This window comes from Ranitomeya variabilis, chromosome 5 (genome assembly GCF_051348905.1).
Source record: "Ranitomeya variabilis isolate aRanVar5 chromosome 5, aRanVar5.hap1, whole genome shotgun sequence".
Classification (NCBI taxonomy): Eukaryota; Metazoa; Chordata; class Amphibia; order Anura; family Dendrobatidae; genus Ranitomeya; species Ranitomeya variabilis.
Window position 1 is genome coordinate 417,978,302 of NC_135236.1, and position 22,405 is coordinate 418,000,706.

At 41.8% G+C, this 22,405-nt stretch overlaps 1 protein-coding gene across 10 annotated transcripts in view; it reads right to left on the reverse strand.

Annotated features, from left to right (window-relative positions):
* GRIP1 (glutamate receptor interacting protein 1) overlaps positions 1-22,405 on the reverse strand; it is a 787,412-nt gene that overhangs the window by 49,641 nt on the left and 715,366 nt on the right. For 5 of the 10 annotated variants that reach the window (XM_077265228.1, XM_077265225.1, XM_077265234.1 and 2 more), the window contains exons 8-11: positions 17,425-17,572; positions 17,087-17,256; positions 11,282-11,437; positions 8,085-8,240 (exon numbers count right to left, since the gene is read on the reverse strand). In XM_077265228.1, the coding sequence (XP_077121343.1) occupies positions 8,085-8,240; positions 11,282-11,437; positions 17,087-17,256; positions 17,425-17,572 (630 nt within the window). The remainder of the gene's footprint in view (positions 1-8,084; positions 8,241-11,281; positions 11,438-17,086; positions 17,257-17,424; positions 17,573-22,405) is intronic. The other 5 variants (XM_077265226.1, XM_077265229.1, XM_077265231.1 and 2 more) reach the window with 3 other exon arrangements.

Genomic DNA, 22,405 nt, shown 5'->3' on the forward strand with positions numbered 1-22,405 from the left:
GAAGGAGCTCCGGGAAGATCTCATGGCAGTGGGGACATTGGTTTCAGTCAATACCATAAGTAACGTACTCCACCGCAATGGTCTCCGTTCCAGACGAGCCTGTAAGGTACCTTTACTTTCAAAGCGTCATGTCAAGGCTCGTCTACAGTTTGCTCATGATCACTTGGAGGACTCTGAGACTGACTGGTTCAAGGTTCTCTGGTCTGATGAGACCAAGATCGAGATCTTTGGTGCCAACCACACACCTGACATTTGGAGACTTGATGGCACTGCATACGACCCCAAGAATACCATCCCTACAGTCAAGCATGGTGGTGGCAGCATCATGCTGTGGGGCTGTTTCTCAGCCAAGGGGCCTGGCCATCTGGTCCGCATCCATGGGAAGATGGATAGCACGGTCTACCTGGAGATTTTGGCCAAGAACCTCCGCTCCTCCATCAAGTATCTTAAGATGGGTCGTCATTTCATCTTCCAACAAGACAACGACCCAAAGCACACAGCCAAGAAAACCAAGGCCTGGTTCAAGAGGCAAAAAATCAAGGTGTTGCAGTGGCCTAGTCAGTCTCCTGACCTTAACCCAATTGAAAACTTGTGGAAGGAGCTCAAGATTAAAGTCCACATGAGACACCCAAAGAACCCAGATAACTTGGAGAAGATCTGCATGGAGGAGTGGGCCAAGATAACTCCAGAGACCTGTGCCGGCCTGATCAGGTCTTATAAAAGACGATTATTAGCTGTAATTGCAAACAAAGGTTATTCCACAAAATATTAAACCTAGGGGTTGAATAATAATTGACCCACACTTTTATGTTTAAAATTTATAAAAATTTAACTGAGCAACAAAACTTTTTGGTTTGTAAGATTTATGCATCTGTTAATAAATCCTGCTCTTGTTTGAAGTTTGAAGGCTCTAACTTATTTGCATCTTATTAAACCTGCTAAATCTGCAGGGGGTTGAATACTACTTGTAGGCACTGTATATATATATATATCTCTATATATAATTGTCTAAGGGGTACTTCCGTCTTTCTGTCGGCAACTTCCGTCGCGGATATTCATTAGCTGATTGGTCTCGCCAGCTGCCTGTCATGGCTGCGCCGACCAATCAGCGACGGGCACAGTCCGATTAGTCCCTCCCTACTCCCCTGCAGTCAGTGCTCGGCGCCCGCTCCATACTCCCCGCAGTCACGGCTCACACAGGGTTAATGCCGGCGGTAACGGACCGCGTTATGCCGCGGGTAACTCACTCCGTTACCGCCGCTATTAACCCTGTGTGACCAAGTTTTTACTATTGAGGCTGCCTATGACTACGCAGCCTCAATAGTAAAAACATCTAGTGTTAAAAATAATAATAAAAAAATAACAAATCATTATATACTCACCTTCTGCCGCCTTTCCGACGCTCCGGTGACCGCTCCATGCAAGCGGCAGGTTCCGGTGCTAAGGTTGGTGTGCGACAAGGACCTGCCATGACGTCACGGTCATGTGACTGCGACGTCATCGCAGGCCCTGCGCGAGAAGGACCTGCTGTGACGTCACAGTCATGTGATCGTGACGTCATCACACCCTCGGACCGGAAGCTTCCGCCTGAACAGAACACAGAACTACAAGGGGCCCCTCGGAAGGTGAGTATAGGTTTATTTTTTAACCTGTGACATACGTGGCTGGGCAATATACTACGTGGCTCTGTGCTGTATACTACGTCGCTGTGCAATATACTACGTGGCTCTGTGCTGTATACTACGTCACTGGGCAATATACTACGTCACTGGGCAATATACTACGTCACTGTGCAATATACTACGTAACTGGGCAATATACTACGTAACTGGGCAATATACTACGTCGCTGTGCAATATACTACGTGGCTCTGTGCTGTATACTACGTGGCTGGGCAATATACTACGTCACTGGGCAATATACTACGTCACTGGGCAATATACTACGCCACTGGGCAATATACTACGTCACTGGGCAATATACTACGTAGCTGGGCAATATACTACGTAGCTGGGCAATATACTACGTAGCTGGGCAATATACTTCGTAACTGGGCAATATACTATGTGGCTCTGTGCTGTATACTACGTCGCTCTGCAATATACTACGTGGCTGTGCAATATACTACGTGGCTATGCAATATACTACGTGGCTGTGCAATATACTACTTGGCTCTGTGCTGTATACTACGTGGCTGGGCAATATACTACGTGGCTCTGTGCTGTATACTACGTCGCTGTGCAATATACTACGTGGCTCTGTGCTGTATACTACATGGCTGGGCAATATACTACGCCCCTGGGCAATATACTACGTCACTGGGCAATATACTACGTAACTGGGCAATATACTACGTAACTGGGCAATCTACTACGTAACTGGGCAATCTACTACGTAACTGGGCAATCTACTACGTAACTGGGCAATCTACTACGTAACTGGGCAATATACTACGTGGCTCTTTGCTGTATACTACGTCGCTGTGCAATATACTACGTGGCTCTGTGCTGTATACTACGTGGCTGGGCAATATACTACGTCACTGGGCAATATACTGCGTCACTGGGCAATATACTACGTCATTGGGCAATATACTACGTAACTGGGCAATATACTACGTGGCTCTGTGCTGTATACTACGTGGCTGTGCAATATACTACGTGGCTGTGCAATATACTACGTGGCTGTGCAATATACTACGTGGCTGTGCAATATACTACGTGGCTCTGTGCTGTATACTACGCAACTGTGCAATATACTACGTGGCTCTGTGCTGTATACTACGTGGCTGGGCAATATACTACGTGGCTGGGCAACATACTACGTGGCTGTGCAATATACTACGTCACTGGGCAATATACTACGTGGCTGGGCAATATACTACGTGGACATGCATATTCTAGAATACCCGATGCGTTAGAATCGGGCCACCATCTAGTGTGTATATATATATATTCATCTTTTACATTTTAAAAATTACAAAAAGAAAAATGGACCAATGCAAATGTTTGGGCACCCAGCATGCTTAGTACCTGGTAGCACCCTCTTTTTAAAGTATCACAGCTTGTAAAGGGTTTTTGAAGCCAGACAAGAGTCTTTCAATTCTTATTTGAGGGATTTTTATCCATTCTTCCGTGGAAAATTCTTCCAGTTCTGTGAGATTCCTGGGTCGTCTTGCGTGTACTGCTATTTTGAGGTCTGGCCAGAGATTTTCAATGATGTTAAGATCAGGGGACTGTGAGGGCCATTGTAAAACCTTCAGCTTGCACCTTTTGAGGTAGTCTATTGTGGATTTTGACGTGTGTTTAGGATAATTATCCACTCGTAGAAACCATCCCCTTTTTAAAGGGAACCTGTCACCCCCCTCAGGCATTTGTAACTAAAAGAGCCACCTTGTGCAGCACAAATGCTGCATTCTGACAAGGTGGCTCTTTTAGTTATGATGCCTGCACAGGCTGAAATAATCACTTATAAAATGTGCCCCCACATACCCTGAAATTGCCACGGAGGTGGGACTCTCCTTCCTAATCAGACGCAGCACAGCCGTCACTTTGTGCCTGTGCGCCCCGCCTCCTCTTCCTGCAAGTGAACAGTTTGAAGGGAAAGGTAGGCCTTATGCATGGGAGTCACCACACTAATTGCCATAAAACACAGCTTTATTAAACACATGAAAATACAAAAGGCAAAGCAAACACATTAAAAACATCTAAAACAGGGGTTAACAAAATGACCCCATAGACACAACAGCCCAAAATAAGGCACAGAAACCCGCACAAACCCTAAGGGAATATAATGAGCATGCCCACTAAAGATAATGGCCTAAAGTGACAGCCTGATCGTAGACAATATTAAATTCAATACCTATGACCAGCAAAAAGTGCCTGTTCACCTGCAAAGCAAAGATATAAGAGCACAATACCCTGGTAACACACATAGCCTAATATAAAACACACTGTAAGTGCCGTGATTTGAACCAATAGAGAGGCTGTACCAAGAGCACAGTACTAACCGTTATTGCTAGGGCATGCTGGGAGTTGTAGTTTTATAACAGCTGGAGAGCCGAGGTTCCCCACCCCTGCGTTAGACCTATGAAGGCAGGACGGAAAACACCAACATCTAGAATCTGAAAATGCTGTCAGATACACACCCAAACATATGACCAGGCGCCTGGGCGCCGCCTCCTCTTCCTGCATTATCATCCCCGGCGCCTGCGCATTAAGTTTTTTTTTCGGGCGTGCACAGTTGCGCTGCCCTTTGTACTTACAGCGCAGGCGCCGGGGACGATAATACAGCAAGAGGAGGCGGCGCCCGGCGCGCACAGACCCGGAGTGACGGCTGTGCTGCGTCTGATTAGGAAGTAAAGTCCCGCCTCCCTGGCGATTTCAGGGTAAGAGGGGGCACATTTTATAAGTGACTATGTCAGCGTGTGCAGGCATCATAACTAAAAGAGCCACCTTGTCAGAATGCAGCATTTGTGCTGCACAAGGTGGCTCTTTTAGCTACAAACGCCTGAGGGGGGTGACAGGATCCCTTTAAGATCAGCTTTTATACACATCATGTTATGTTTGTATCAACAATTTGTTGAAATTTCATTGAAACCCGTCTTCCCTCTACCCATGAAATGTTCCCTGTGCCATTGGCTGAAACACAACCCCAAAGCATGACTTGAACCACCCCCATGCTTACTGGTTGTCGAGATGCTCTTTTCCTGAATTTCTGTGTCCTTTTATCTCCACACATACCTTAGAACTCTTTGGCCACAATGATCAATTTTAACCTCATCAGTCCACAGGTTACCAAAATGCATCAGGCTTCTTTAGATGTTCTTTTGCATACTTCTGATGCTGAATTCTTCTGATGACTCCTCCATGAAGGCCATATTTGTTCAGGTGTCTCTGAACAGTAGAACAATGTACCACAAGTCCAGAGACTGCTAAATCTTTCTCAAGGTCTCTTGCAATCAATTGGGGTTCTTATTTGCCTGTCTAGAAATCCTACGAGCAGCTCTTACTGAAATTTTACTTGGTCTTCCAGACCTTATCTTGACCTCCACTGTTCCTGTTAAATGCCATTTCTTGATTACATTGCGAACTGTGGAAAGGGCAACTTGAGAACACTTTGCTCTCCTCTTATAGCCTTCTCCTGCTTTGTATGCCTCCATTATTTTTAATTTTCAGAGTGCTAGGCAGCTGCTTAGAAGAACCCATGGCTGCTGTTTTTTGGCACAAGGTTAGAGGAGGCAGGGTTTTTATAATGCTGGGAAATTTGCATCACCTGGCTTTTCCTAATGATGATAGTGAACAAGCCATAACCCTAACAGGATAGTTAAGATCTGAACCATTGGTCAAAGTTATCTGAGCACACAGATCTCCAAGGGTGCCCAAGCTTTTGCATCAGCCCATTTTCCTTTTTGAAATCTTTAAAATGTAAAAAACAACAACATATATATTTTTAGCCTAAAATACAAAGTAAATGTGTCATCTTTAACTTTAGGCATTTTAGAGGTCATTTAAACTTCAACTTGCTTAACTGTTCACAATAACTGTAATTTTGACCAGGGGTGGACAAACTTGTACATGCCACTCTATTTAAACTACTGCTATGCCCTGCACATGATACATTTCTAATTGGAGGTATTGAAGGACATATTTGTTCAGGTGTCTCTGAACAGTAGAACAATGTACCACAAGTCCAGAGACTGCTAAATCTTTCTCAAGGTCTCTTGCAATCAATTGGGGTTCTTATTTGCCTGTCTGGCAATCCTACGAGCAGCTCTTACTGAAATTCTACTTGGTCTTCCAGACCTTATCTTGACCTCCACTGTTCCTGTTAAATGCCATTTCTTGATTACATTTCGAACTGTGGAAAGGGCAACTTGAGAAAACTTTGCTGTCTTCTTATAGCCTTCTCCTGCTTTGTATGCCTCCATTAATTTTAATTTTCAGAGTGCTAGGCAGCTGCTTAGAAGAACCCATGGCTGCTGTTTTTTTGGCACAAGGTTAGAGGAGGTTGGGTTTTTATAATGCTGGGAAATTTGCATCACCTGGCTTTTCCTAATGATGATAGTGAACAAGCCATAACCCTAACAGGAGAGTTAAGATCTGAACCCTTGGTCAAAGTTATCTAAGCACACAAATCTCCAAGGGTGCCCAAGCTTTTGCATCAGCCGATTTTCCTTTTTGAAATCTTTAAAATGTGAAAAACAACAACATATATATTTTTAGCCTAAAATACAAAGTAAATGTGTCATCTTTAACTTTAGGCATTTTAGAGGTCATCTAAACTTCAACTTGCTTAACTGTTCACAATAACTGTAATTTTGACCAGGGGTGGACAAACTTGTACATGCCACTCTATTTAAACTACTGCAATGCCCTGCACGTGATACATTTCTAATTGGAGGTATTTGCTAATATTATTATTACTACACCTACTACAAATTGGAATAGGATCTTGGAGACGAGAATACCCCTTTAAGTTAAGTGAGTGTTATCAGACAGATTTCACTGTGGGCTTGAACCTATGTATGATGCTGACCAATCATAAGCAGACAGCAACACACAGGAAAAAGAACATGCCACACAATAGCTTAGAGGTTTTTCAGTGTGTGAGTTGTAATCACACTTACGTCAGCTGTAATCACAGCAATTAGTACTCGTTGTGCAGTGAGAGCATACAATTATCACATCTCACACAGGAGCAGTCTGTTCTGGGCTATGCCTGTGTGAGACATATTCCTACATCCTGCTCTGACCTCACTGTAGAGTGATTACAAGTTGAATACAAAAATGTGATGTCCAGATAGACAATGTGGGGGAGGAGCAGTACAGCAGAGGTGACCCAGTTATGAGAGGAGGAGAGCTGATAGAGGGGTTTGCAGTATAACACAACTAAACGCAGCTGTGCTGCCCCTCTTCCCTCAGAGACCTTATCTGAATGGTGTTGGTCATCAGTGCTTTCTAATCATGCAGGAGGTTAGACCAGGAGCTCAGGGCTGTATTATTACATCACACACACAGAGAAACCTGCTGTAAGCTATAGTGGGGGCGTTTTCTTTTTCTGTTGTGTTGTTGCCTGAGTAATAGAGTATGACTGGATAGCATCATTACACGCCTTCAGTGAAACTCTGGTAACACCCACTTGGACTTAACAATACTTAAATCATTAGGTGTTAAATACTTTAAATGTTAAATGCCAATATCTCCTCAATGTAGAAGTGAAAGCGACAAAAAAAAACAAATAAAAAGCCTTTTATTCCGCTTTGAAGCCACTATTACATCATGTGTCCAGTTCAACATGAAAACTTTGGTGAAAGGTCCTCTTGAAGTATAGAATGAAATGTGTTTTCCATTAGTTACTAAAAGGGGTTGTCCAGGACTTCATTATTGATGTCCTATAAGCTGTTTCCACCTCCTGTTTCAGATGTGTATACACATAGCCAAATCACTACGGGCGGGATACGGTTTAGTATGTATTCCCGGTTACTGCAGCTTAGCTCCTACTGAAGTGAAATCAGTTGGAATCCAGTTGCCCAATCTGCTTGTTCATGTGTATGAGGGAGTCATAAGAGATAGCTGTCAGATGTACAAGCTTTCAGCCATCAGTTATTACAGTTATTAGCATTAATCCTTGTAATGCAGACACCTAATTGAAGTTGAAAAAAGTCATCATGACATATGGCAACTATGTTCGGTGATGGCAGTCTATGGGTGGGTATTACTGGAGGTATGGAGAGAGCAAACAAGGAAAAGGATGGTGCAGTGCAGGGCAGCATTGTACATGATGCAAAATGTCGTTCTGACAAACCCCAGACACAAAAAAGTCACAACTAAAATCAGACGCTTATGCTCAAAATAAAAAAAAGGTATTAAGCTAATTGTTTTGCAATAAAAAAAACAAAACAAAACATGTTATTGATAGATTTAGAAAAATTTCAAGTCACGGACAAGCCCTTTAAATTAATCCTGTAGGAGATTTATCAAAGTACAAGATTTTACAATGTAGTCTTTGCAGTGATAACAGTTACAATGTATAGTACCCTTATAATATACTGCAGAAAAGGAAAGCGTTGTGGAACAACTTACATGAGCTTTTGAAGTCCTTCTTCTTCATTCGCCTTCTCATTAGCGTTCCTCGTGGACTGGTAGGGTACAGACTGCGAGGTAGAGTCCCCGTGTTGAGCGAGCTTAGGCTGTATGCACTCATGGAGGTAGGAGAGAAGGATGAAGATACCAATGCTGCTGTAAGAAAGAGTACACATAGTATACCACACTCGGGGAATCGAGGATCGGGAACTGCATATAGGGATTGGTAGGAGCCTTAAGGGGAACCAGTCACGTTGCACATACAGTCAGATCTGTATACAGCGTGGTCTAGGAAAATAGATGATGAACAGACTAATATATAGGTTTCATGGAAAAGATTCCATACAAATTGTATTTTATGTATTGAAATCCTTGGTGTATATGTATGCATTATTAGAGTGGGCCGTCCTACTCTGTGATTGACAGCTACCTCAGCATGCACAGACATACAGAAAAGACTGTCAGTCACTGAACAGGACCACCCACCGGACTCAAAGACCAAAGAATTCAATAAATAAAAGGCACTTTTTTTTGGAAACTTTTCCCTAATAAAAATATACACCAATCTGATCAGCATCATTGCCTATAAACTTCCTGCAGAAGACCAGATACCATTTTCAACATGACTGGTTCCTGTTAAATATTTGGTATGTCAAACTGTTATACTAGAAGCGTGAATTTTGTTGAGAAACCATAATTGGACGCTGCATTACGTTTCAGAATGCTTTAGTCATTTTACTACATTTAATATGTGTTTTTTTAATTTGTTTTACTTGAAGGGAAGAGAAAACCAGATGTTTCCACTTTAGATATATAATGATTAATAGAAAGAGATGTACTCAATCAGAAATCATTCGGAGTCTCCAGAATGTAACGGCTATGGCAATTTACTAAGCACTTTTCATTTGACATGCTTTTACATTCATAATTGATCTTCCACATAGGTAAATGATGTTTGCAACCACTTTGCACTTCATATCTACAAGGTAATTTATCTAATGTATCAGTAAAAAACATCAGCGAGCAACAGAACTGGAATAAATGTGCTCTGATCTATGGACACATACACAAGCCACTACTGCTTGAATACTTATGGATACACAACACAACTTGTCCATAACGATGACAGTCAGACATGGGTGAAAGACAAGAAAAAGGACAAAAAAAAGTTCATGTCTTAATATTTTCATTTTCAGATCATTATGATCCATACTTCATTTACTAATGTTACCCTGCCTAGAAGATGTGTAAAATTATATTTGGTATTCATCCATTACCTAGATGCGTTATTACCCAGTCACCTTTCCTGTAAGGGAGTGGACCCAGTCAATTCTTCCAAATAACAAGTGTTCCTTGGGCATCCTTATCAGTGATTACTAACCCTAAGAGTTAGGCTACAGTCACACATCCGTTTCAGTTTTTACACCTGTGTAAAATGGACTGCTTTTTTTCTAATATGTCATCTATTTTACATCCACTTTATTTCTCATCTTATTTTAAAAACTGAAGGAGGTAGAACAACTGAATATGACAATCCACTGACTTTGCAATAGATCAGTTAAAAATGGATGAGTCATAGACACTAAAATAAAAAGTATGGGGCTGATTCATCAAGACTGGCCTAGTGCACGCTTGTGCTACACCAGCCGTGCTGGAGTAGAAAGTGCCAAAATTCACAAAGAGGTGCACGCCACCTAATGAAGCTGGAGTCTCTTCTGAGTGGCGTGCGCCACGTCATTAACGCTTCTCTAGTTTCTGGTGTACAAAATGACGACACTTTTGGTGAATTTGATGAGTGAGTGTGGCCGCACCACAGCTCCATCTGTTTTTGGAGAGCTGCTTCAGACTTCAAACCGGCATGAAAATGCCACAATTGAAAAGAATTGTGACTTTTTAGAGCTTTTATGTAAACTTTGATCAGTTGGCCCCCACGTTTTCTGTTTATTATCCATTTTTAATGGATTTCTGTAGACTTTAATGGGCAAGTCTGATTCGCAAAGCAGATGAGAAGAGAACATGCCTTGAGTCCTACGGATTAGCCACATGAATGCGTTTTTTCAAACAGATGTATGTATGGATCGATGAAACGCTGCGTGTCCCTATAAAAAAAATGGACAACACACGGATGTGTACAACAAATGTGAGAATGTAGCCTGTGGGCCAGATTAATCAAGACCAGTGTTGTTCACACCAGTCTTGATAATGAGATGATCCAGAGTCAGATGCTCCTGGGGTCAGTTGCTTTTGATTCATGAAGAGGCATGAATCAATTGGCCGTCATGAATCAGGAGAGTCAGTGTGAACCTCACTATTAGGGCTCATAATCACCTGCGAGAAACTCGGATGAGTCTCGCATGTTAATACCCGGCACTCAGATCGGAGCGTGCGGCCGCATAGAAATACATGCAGCCGCACGCTCCGCTCCTGAGTGCCGGTAGCAGTGCCGGGTATTGCCGTGCGAGACTCATCCGAGTTTCTCGCAGGTGAGTATGAGCCCTTAGACCTACTTCAGCACCTGAATTTGACGAGCGGCAGTCGTCATGTTCCCACCTCAGCTCTGTCAACTTTGTCGGAGCTGGGCAAAAATGGCGTGAGAACACTAAAAGTGGCACAATAAAAGCTTTGATAATTAGGGCCCAAGTGTATATATGTCTGCATCTGTCTGTGTACATCTTCAAGCGTGTCAGTGTGACCATGTATATTCTGTATTCATGTTTTTTTTTAATGAAAAACCAAAAGCAGGATGTGGTTTTTGATCACGTCAAAACCACGGCACAGTTGCTTCATCTGTCCTTACCCTTGGTACCGAAGGAAAGCCCCAAAATTTGCTTTTGGGCACATTATTCATTGCTATGTAACAACTCAAAAAAAACATATTATACTATACAAAAACGACACCAGGTAACTCCATGCAGACAACAGACAATGTGTTATCCGAATCATCCTTATTTGTGCTGTGGTCATACAATAAGTGGTACAATGGATCTAGCACTGTTTTTTTTGGTAAATGAATATCTCATGCTAACATCATTTTTGTCAACCCAGAGGGCTATATGGAGACCAGCGTATCAATGTCATATCTTCTATTAGTGTGGAGAAGTGAGACGTAAAAGCAAGCAATGCTGTTATGCCTGAAATGAGAAAGCATGAAGAAGAGAGGAGAAAGGAAGAGGCAGAAAGTAAAGGTGGCTCATTACGAAGGAGTTTTTGAGGAGGTGGTTTCTGGCATTTCATGGCTGGCGTCCTGGAATGGTCAGGGTGGTAGGTGTTATAATGTTGGTTGGTGAGGCGGCGGTGGCTGTTGGTTGAGCCGTCCCATGGAACTTGCTTTTCGCTGCTCCTTTGAACCTTTACTGCCCGTATGAAGGGATGACAGGGAATCATAAAGGAAAAGAACCAGAAAAGAGGGAAAGGTAACTGAGTTTTAATGAATAAAAGTGGAAGTGAGAGCAGTTAGCAAGCTAATTAAAAGCAACATGACCTAGATGCTGACATTGAGGCATTACATGGCTTTTACAAGGACAATTAAAGATACGTTAATAATCTATCAGTCTTCCATTTTATAAAAATTGTTACCACGTGTCACACATTAATTGATATCAGAAATAGACCTTCAAAGGAATCCAGTGAGTGCTAAACGATTATATTCTGTGCATATTGCTGGCAACTGGGGCATCACCAAGGCTTTAAGACATTAGTAGACCCACTTTCCATAATTTCACATTAGCGTTTGTAAGCGCTGCAAAGGGCTGCGGACTTCCTCCGTGAAGCCCCGCCCTCGGCCGCACCTCCGCCACTAGCTCCGCCTACTTCTGCATGCGGCCTGCATACCTATCTTTAACATTAGGTACGCAGGTCGTGCCGCAGTATGCGGATGCTTCCGCTGCGTCGTTTTGACGATGCGGCGACCAGCGTAGGATGCAGCTTGTAGCAATTTCTTTTTTTTACCGCATCGTCAAAACGACGCATGCGGAAGCATCCGCATACAGCCGCACGACCTGCGTACCTAATGTTAAAGATAGGTACGCAGGCCGCATGCTGGCCGCATGCAGAAGTAGGCGGAGCTAGCGGAGGAGGTGCGGCTGAGGGCGAGGCTTCACGGAGGAAGTCCGCAGCCCTCCGCAGCTCCTACAAACGCTAGTGTGAAACCAGCCTTAGATGGCACGAATGGTACATGATGTTATCACCTTCAGAACACCGCATTGTTTAGTAGTCTGGGATTGTTTGCCCCTGGTATACTATACCAGTGGGATGTACTGGGCATACATTTGCATTCTGTGCATGATGGCAAGTCTAAAATATTTAAAGCTTATTTACTATTTTATAACTCCAATGTAAAGTGCAGATAAATGGATTTATTAATCTAAGCCGTAAGATCTTTTCAAAGAGAAAATTGAAAACTAATGCTTAGCTACAATACAATGTGTCTTGGATGTTAAAATAATTTGTTTTCCTAGGCGCAGTCTTTATATCTGAGAAAAGCATTTTGCCGCTCAGCTTGAAGGTTATGAATCCCAGCAGGTCAAAAGAAGAAAAACGGCTTGCAGGGAAAGTAGTGAATAAACAATCAAGACTAAAATGTTCGAAAGAAGACAAACCTTGTGTCTTCTAGTAATATCTTATCTATTCTTACAGTAAGTTGCAGCTGTCAACTAAAAACAGAAATTTATGGGATGGCCAAGAAAAGTGGCCAGGAAGACAAGAAAAGCTTTTTATTTCTTTATCTCTTCCCCCAGACGACAGACCTGACCACTTTAGGGACAAGAAATTAGGGTATCCCTTAACAACCAGATGTATTTTTAGCTTTGCATTTTCATTTTTTGCTCCCCTTCTTCCCAGAGCCATAACTTTTTTTTATTTTTTGGTCATTATGGCCAAGTGAGGGCTTATTTTTTGCGGGACGAGTTGTACCTTTGAATGACGCCATTGGTTTTAACATATTAAGTACTGGAAAACGGGAAAAAAATTCCAAGTGTGGTGAAATTGCTAAAAAAGTGCAATCCCACACATATTTTTTTTTGTCTTGATTTTTTACTATGTTCAATAAATGCTAAAACTGACCTGCCAATATGATTCTCCAGGTCATTACGAGTTCATAGACACCAAACATGTGTAGGTTCTTTTTTATCTAAGTGGTAAAAAAAAATTCCAAACATTGTTAAAAAAATATATATATTGCGCCATTTTCCGATACCTGTAGCGTCTCCATTTTTTGTGATCTCGGATTGGGGGAGGGCTTATTTTTTGCGCAATGAGCTGAAATTTTTATTGATACCATTTTGGTGCAGATACAATCTTTTGATCGCCCATTATTGCATTTTAATGCAATGTCGTGGTGACCAAAAAACGTAATTCTGGCATTTTGACTTTTTTTCTCGCTACGCCGTTTAGCATTCAGGTTAATCTTTTTTTTTTATTGATAGATCAGGCGATACCAAATATGTGTAGGTTTGATTTTTTTAATTTTATTTTGAATGGGGCGAAAGGTGAGTGGTTTGAACTTTTAGATTTTTTTTATATTTTTATAAAACATTTTTTTTTTACTTTTGACATGCTTCAATAGTCTCCAAGGGAGACTAGAAGCTCCCATAACCCGATGGGCTCTGCTATATGCAGGCGATGATCAATTTCGCCTGTATGCAGCACAATTACTCACTTGCTATGAGCGCCGACCACTGGACGGCGCTCACAGCAAGCCGGCAGTGACAACCATAGAGTCTGCAGGAGACCTGTGGTTGTCATGCCAACCCATCGATGAACCGCGATCACGTGACGGGGGTCACCAATGGGGAGATTTACGGTGCAATTACCAGAAGCGCATGTTAAATGCTGCTGTCAGAATTTGACAGCGGCATTTAACGGGATAATAGCCGCGGTTGGATCGCGATTCCACCCGCGGCTGTTCTGGGCAGATGTTAGCTGTTCAAAACAGCTGACATGTGTCGGGAAAGATGTGGGCTCACATCAAAGGGGGGGAGTCTGACATTGATGTACATTTACGCCCGATGTCAGAAAGGGCAGTAGCGCTGCTATCATGAGGCGAGTTGAATACTTTGCCTCAAGCGGCGGAGTATTCCTAAAGACAGGGGGCGGCAGAGCGGCAGTCAGAAGTTAGAACATGTGGTGCCGACTCTCCCTGCAATCCCTGCTGATCAGCTGTTTGTGAGAACGCTGTACTGTGGGTGATCGCTGGAGAGTTATCTCCGGCGATCATCTACCGGCTCTGCTACATCTCCAATAGTACATATTTAAATAAGAAACTGTGATTTTTGTATCAGAGAAATCTACTTCTTTCTCCTCCTGGACTGATCATTCATTCTCAAAATTCACAATTCCCCAGACTAATCTGTCTTCAGTGAGTACGGATTTTCCCATTAATGAGATAAGAGATGACAGTTGATGCTTAAAAAGTTCTATGGAGAACGGTAACTGTCACTTCAGAACTTGCAGCAGAATGTCAGTGTCTGTCTCTAGCTCCTCCCCTGCCATAGAATATCAAAAGCACCAACTGCCATCTCCTACCTCAGTAATGGGAAAAACTCTCTTAGGGTACGTTCACACAGGACTTTTTTGCTGCTTTTTTTTGCTGCTTTTTTTTATGCTAATTTTCAGCTGCTTTTTACAGTACCAGTAAAGCCTATGAGATTTCAGAAATCTCATGCACACACGTTGGTTTTTTGTTTGATCAGTTTTTTCTGCTTTGCTGCTTTTTTTGGACATAGGGCATGTCACTTCTTTCAGCGTTTTTTCACCCATTGACTTGAATGGGTGATGAAAAAAACGCTGCAAAAACGCTGAAAAAACGCATGTAGCATTATTTGCTGCGTTTTTTGTGCAGAAAATCATGGCCAGCAGGAAGGGATCTCACAGCCAAGAGCTTAGGGGTGTGGTTAGTGAGGTGTGAAGAGCCATTGTGAGCCATTGTGAGGTGTGAAGAGCCATTGTGAGGTGTCCTGTTTGTGATCTATTGTGAGGGAGTTCCTGGTAGTGAGGTGTGAAGAGCCATTGTGAGGTGTGAAGAGCCATTGTGAGGTGTCCTGATTGTGATCTATTGTGAGGGAGTTCCTGGTAGTAAGGTGTGAAGAGCCATTGTGAGGTGTCCTAGCAGCTGAAAATTGGCATAAAAAAAGCAGCAAAAATCTGCAGCAAAAGTCTGCAGCAAAAAAGTCCTGTGTGAACGTACCCAAAAAACGCACCAAAAACGCACCAAAAAAACGCACCTAAATTAGCATAAAAAAAAGCAGCAAAAAAAAGCAGCAAAAAAGTCCTGTGTGAACGTACCCTTAATGGAATATAAATGTCACCCATAAATTGAGAGTGAAAGTTCAACCTGAGAGGAGAAAGAAGCAAATTTTTCTCTGATTAAATATATTACAAAGTTTCTTATTTTCATGGGCACTATTGATCTGTAAAATAAAAATTAAAAAGATGGTTACTCTAAGCTTTTTTGGCTTTGGTCAACATGGGGTATACAGGGTCCACTTCCAGGTGCTGTTGGAGGGATGTTAATGAGAAATGATCATAAAGCTAGCACTAAACTAGTGATTGTAGATGGCCAAAAAGTGTACAACTCTTCATTAAAACAGTCTGGATTGGCTGATATTTTGAAAACGATCTCCTACTGCCCAGCACATTGAAGAATCACAGACATGTGCAGTTATTCTTGGCTTTGAGCACTGTTATACGTGGAAGAAGAAAATGGCGATGAGGCCACAAAAGTGGGATGCGAATAGTAGGAGCATGTCCACTGAAACTAGGCTGTCATTTATCATCACCACTTTATGGTTATGCAAAAAAAAAAATGCAACCCAGAAACAATGATAAAATCTAGCACATCAGGTTTCCGTTCCCACACAAGCCTGCTTTTATTCAACTGGTGGCACAAAAGTGTGCCGAAACTTTACTGAAAGTAACATATCAGCCTTTATGGCCACCTGAAACAGAAATCATTGGTATCAATGATTGCAACAACAAAGCAAGCCCTAATGTTCCAGGGTCTTCAAAAGGGGCCGAGAATCTTTAGACCTTGACAATTTACCCTCCTGGAAACTGCAGTAATACATATAGCGAGAAATGGTAGTGTTAAATGGCTTCAGGCACTAGGCCTAATAATATTGGCATAGTCTCCTTTATAAATTGCAAGGGAGTAATATCTATTCTAACACATATTGCCAACAAGAATTGCAGGGTCATGGAGTCTTTCTTAGGTAGGTAGAACTATGGTCTTGATATTCAGGGTATCTAAAGCAAAACTCTAGTTCATTGGACTGCCATTTCACCTTAAAGGGAATCTGCCAGCGGGATTTCGCCTCACAAACTATTTATATCCCTATGTAGCTCTTTCAAAGACAAGTCCAGCAATACATTCATCTAGACAGTCCATTACTCCATTAAAGAGAAATCAGTGTTTGAATGGATATGTAAATGAGGCTGAAGTGCTTTCAGACTGTGGCAGCTCTTCTCCAGCCTTTGTCACTCCATCTCTATTAATCACCAAATGCTGGCTCCTTCTGCTTGACTCATGGCTTCTTTGCCTAAAGTTACACTGCAGGAGGAGGCAGTGTTTGGCAGGTGATAGAGCCAGAATGACAAAGGCATGGGAAGAGCTTCCACAGACCAAAAGCACTTCACCTTCATTTGCACATCCCTTCAAATGCTAATTTCTCAGGAATGGTTGAATGGACTGTCTAGGTAAAGATATTGCTGGATTTGTATTTGAAAGAGCTATATATGGATGTAAATAGTTTGTGGGGTGAAATCCTACTGACAGATTCCCTTTAAAGACTTTTGCATGCTTTGGCCAATTAATACATTTTTAACTGAAAAATTTTAAAAGTTTAACACACATCACAGATTGCTAACATGTCATAATCACTGATGCCTACAATTTCAAAGAGTCATTGCTTTAATTATCATAATCCAGATATACAGGGGCAATGATGGCATAGTAGTGTTCCATAGTGAATACCTCTTAGAGGTCACAATATTTGTGATCATCTTACCGTGATCAGGCCCCTTTAGTGCTAACCGGGTCTGATGGTATGGAAGAATCTCTAGCTTCACTTGTTCACAGGTGCTTGCTAGGAGCTGGGTGGCTTCTGCTAATGTGCAATACTCCATACTTGTTCCATCTACAGACAAGATGTGGTCCCCAATATGAAGTGCACCACACCTGAGTACAAAGAAATGGAAAGCCTTAATGTTCTTGTCAACAATCCAATATCCATAACAGAGTATGGACTGTTATAACAAACTCGACTGCAGCCGATGAGATCTTTTGTCAACCATAGATTTGATGTTGTTCAATCAGAATTAGAAAGAGGTCATACTGCGGCCTTACCTGTCTGCGATACTTGCAGATTTGATTTTGTCGATAACAATGACCTGTTTGTTGCAGTACATCGAGGTAGTTAGTGCAACTCCAAGGTTGGAGCCTGGAGTTTTGGCAACTTCAACTAAGAGTGGACCAGATGCCGTAGACACCGAATCTGTGTATGAGAGGAACAAGGACAAAGCACTACTTTTTACACAGTGTAATAAATAGTTCTCTGTTGCATTCAAAGGACTTTGGTAATGTTACAGTTGTATTGGAAAGTTTACCACTTCATAGTTCTCCTCTTATTTTTACTTATAACCAATACTTCACCAAGCTTTGGTTCATTTTTTGACTTTTAATTTTTCTTTAAAGCCAAATATCGATCATTCCATACATAAAAACAAAAGAGAACAACTTCACCTCTAGGATAATTAGTAGAGAAAAGTTGAACCTGATGGATCTAGGTCTTTTTATCAACCTCTGTAACTACAGTATGTAACAAAAGAATTAAAGGAGTTTTCCACCCATTTAATTTAAAGGGAACCTGTCACCCCCAAAATCGGTGGTGAGGTAAGCTCACCGTCATCAGGGGCTTATCTACAGCATTCTGTAATGCTGTAGATAAGCCCCCGGTGTTACCTGAAAGAGAAAAAGAGGTTATATTATACTCACCTGGGCGGTCCCGCTGCTGGTCCGCGGTCAAATGGGCGTCTCAGGTCCGGTCCGGAGCCTCCCATCTTCATTCCATGACGTCCTCTTCTGGTTTTCACGCAGCGGCTCTGGCGCAGGTGTACTTTGTCTGCCCTGTTGAGGGGAGAGCAAAGTACTGCAGTGCGCAGGCACCGGGAGAGGTCAGAGAGGCCCAGTGCCTGCGCACTGCAGTACTTTGCTCTGCCCTCAACAGGGCAGACAAAGTACACCTGCGCCGCAGCCGCGGCGTAAAGACCAGAAGAGGATGTCATGGAATTTAGATGGAAGGCTCCGGACTGGACCTGAGACACCCATCGGACCCGGACTGCAGCTGGACCGACCCTGGGTGAGTATAATCTAACCTCTTTTAGTTAACATCGGGGGCTTATCTACAGCATTACAGAATGCTGTAGATAAGCCCCTGACGACGGTGAGCTTACCTCACCACCGATTTTGGGGGTGACAGGTTCCCTTTAATTACCATATTGGAAATATAAGGAAATACTCACCCTTGGATCCTCGGCTGCTCCTCTGTCCCACTGATTGGCTGCAGCAGTTAGGTGCCAACCAGTCAGTGAGGGAAGGACGGAGAGCATTGGGGACTTGGGGAAAAGATGAAGGAGTGGCGAGGGATACAAGGGACAGTATGTTCCATTTCTTTTTATTCCTAGCATATTCAAAAGTTAAATAAAAGAGGTGGAAACATCCCTTAATTTCTGTACGAAGCCATAAGATTTTCAGCTAAATATTCAGCCATTAATCAGCAACACACTAGGATTTCTTTTTTTTAATACTGCAAAAGTGTAGCTAATAAGAAAATGCTTTTCCCTAGCCCGCTGGGGAAGGTAGAGCGGAGTACATCTAAAAATGTAATGAGGAAAAAAAACACAATTAGTAGCGCCATTATAAATATGGTACAACACATGTTCCTTTTAAAAAAGAGATTACACTGAACTATAATGACAGATGAACAATTTGCTTAATTTCTATGGGCACACACCACCAAACAAACATAAAAAGATAAACATAAAAATAAAAATTTGGGAAATATTAGTTTGCAGGCAACAGATTGTAGGAAGCGGAGAAAACGGTACTAAATACAGGAACAACAAAAGTAAAAATTATGTGAAGATTTGATTTGAAACAACTGTAAAATTAAAGCACACAGGCATTGAATAGATTATATTTATTAAAATCACTTTGTCAGGAAGAGAAAATAAAGAACTATTTTGCTTGAAAGTTACTAAACCAAACTCTCAAGAGTAGTCTTCAAAGATTATCAATGCAACCTTGAAAGTCTAAAACTTTTCTTGAGAGTACAATGTGTTTTCACTCGTTAAAAGTCTTGATCAGTGTTCACATGTAGCATTCTGAAGAGTTAAAAAATGATAATAATTATAATCTTTATTTTTATATAGTGTTAACATATTCCACAGCAAATGTTTATTCATATAAACATTGGTGCTTACATTTATGTTTTAACCCATTGGACACACTGCCATTGTTTTTCTCCTGTCTTTATTTTAAGAGTCAAAACTTTATTAGTCATCTATCGCTGTATGACAACTTGTTTTCTACAGGATGACTTATAGTTTTCAAAGACACCATTTATTTTACCATATGATAAACTTTAAAACAGGGAACATTTTTATTCTCTCCCTTACACAGTCCTCCATGTTGTTCTCTCCTTCACACTGTCCTCCATGTTATTCTCTCTCTCAGACTGTCCTCCATGTTATTCTCTCCCTCACAGACTGTCCTCCATGTTATTCTCTCACTCACAGACTGTCCACCATGTTATTCTCTCCCTGACAGACTGTCCTCCATGTTATTCTCTCCCTCACAGACTGTCCTCTGTTATTCTCTCCCTCACAGACTGTCCTCCATGTTATTCTCTCCCTCACAGACTGTCCTCCATGTTATTCTCTCCCTCACAGACTGTCCTTCATGTTATTCTCGCCCTCACAGACTGACCTCCATGTTATTCTCTCCCTCACAGACTGACCTCCATGTTATTCTCTCCTCACAGACTGTCCTACATGTTATTCTCTCCCTTACACACTGTCCTCCATGTTATTCTCTCCCTCACACACTGTCCTCCATGTTATTCTCTCCTCACAGACTGTCCTTCATGTTATTTTCTCCCTCACATACTGTCTTCCATGTTATTCTCTCCCTCACACACTGTCCTCCATGTTATTCTCTCCCTCACACACTGTCCTCCATGTTATTCTCTCCTCACAGACTGTCCTTCATGTTATTTTCTCCCTCACATACTGTCTTCCATGTTATTCTCTCCCTCACACACTGTCCTCCATGTTATTTTCTCCCTCACACTGTCCTCCATGTTATTCTCTCCCTCACAAACTGTCCTCCATGTTATTCTCTCCCTCAGACTGTCCTCCATGTTATTCTCTCAAACACACACTGTCCTCCATGTTATTTTCTCCCTCACAGACTGTCCTCCATGTTATTCTCTCCCTCACAGACTGTCCTCCATGTTATTCTCTCCCTCACAGAATGTCCTCCATGTTATTCTCGTTCTAGTATATGTATGTAGTTTATTTATGAACACTGATTGGTCGAGGCCAGCCGGGCGCGACCAATCAGCGACGCGGGAGGTTGGTTACAGACAAAAAGACCCTTAGACAATTATATATATATAGAAGTGAACACATACAACCTTTTTCTACAGAAAAAGCAAACTGAAATTTTGATTTTCATTTGTTTTTGACCAACCCTGTTCACATACAGTTAAATAAGACAACTAGTATTCACATAATACACAGAGTAGCTAAATCGTAAAATTAGCAGACTTTAATAGGTACAGTATTGTACAAGTGTATAGCCAATACAAACAGAACAGCAGCGTTAAGAAACTCTCGGTTATTTCATCCAGGATGCACTTACTATGTTGCTCATTAAAATTCACTGGAAGCAAAAGTAAAAAAAAAAAGAGATCTGAAAATGCCAATCAGTTCTTATAAAGCTATTAATAACCAACCAAAGTCACATAAATCTGGAAAGATTTTAGAGATTTTGCATAGTGGGTCAAATTTTTATTTTTTTTAGCACAAACCAGGCTAGGCTGGAATTTCAGATGTTGTCACGCTGCAATTATAAAGTAAATTAGCCATATCATGAGAATAGATTATTGAATAGAGAATATAAACATGCTGGGAAAGTGCCTAGACAAGCATGATGTGGTCCGTGTGATTGTTGTCAATCTGCACTAACGCGACTGATTAGATCACGGTCCGCCCAAACAGTTGGTATAATGGCAATGTAATGAATGGAATAACTGCTTATTGTACAGGGATTAGGGGGGGAGACAAAAAAAAGCTGGGCAGGCACTTGAATTTGGCCAAATTTCTGTGTCTCAAATGAAAAATATCAATCAGTGAAATCACCTGAGCAATATATTTTCATGTCACAATTCTAAAAACAATATTTCAGATAACGACAAATCTTCCACCATGTACATAATAATGATAATAAAATAAGGCACCCTGCAAACTGTGGCTCCTACAGTACAGTAGGCACCCTTCACATGATTGTGTTTCCGGTAGGTGTGGCAACCGTTTTCACACGTACCGGAGACGCGTGCACCCATTGTAATCTATGGGGCTGCAAACATGTCTGTGTGGAGTGTGTGTCAGTGTGACCACATGTGGACATGTACATTTTTTTCTGGCAGCATGGATGACATACGTGTGCCATCCATGTGATACATAACGGAATAGAATACAGAATGGAAACTAGCAATTTTTAGAAGATAAAGATGAGCAAAGATAGAAATAGATATATGTGAGCTATAGAATTCGTGCCTGGCTTAATGAACATGGGGGTGTCTGATAGACACTTATCCAATACTAACTCCAGGGTTTGATGCCAGCTGTGTATTTTGACAATTCACATTTTCTGACCAACCCCAAGCCCCATTAACCTGATTGCTACCACACCAGGGCAATTGGGAAGAGCGAAGGCAAAGCACCAGAATAGGAGCATCTCATGTGATGCACCACTTCAGGGTTGGCTGCGGGCTGGTATTTTTAGGCTGGGGAGGGCCCAATACCCAGTGACCTTCCCTACCTGATGATATAAGCCCACAGCTGTCTGCATAACCTTAGCTGGTTATCAAAAAATAGGGGGGAACCCATGTAATTTTTTTAGCATTTATATATTTGCTTAATACTTGTACAGTAAGCTACACAAGCAAGGACAACCCCTTTGAGATCCCATGATGAGTATTTTCGCTGTGGCAAAAAAAGCAGTGTCTTACAATACCAGTAAAATGGATGGAATTTATAAACAT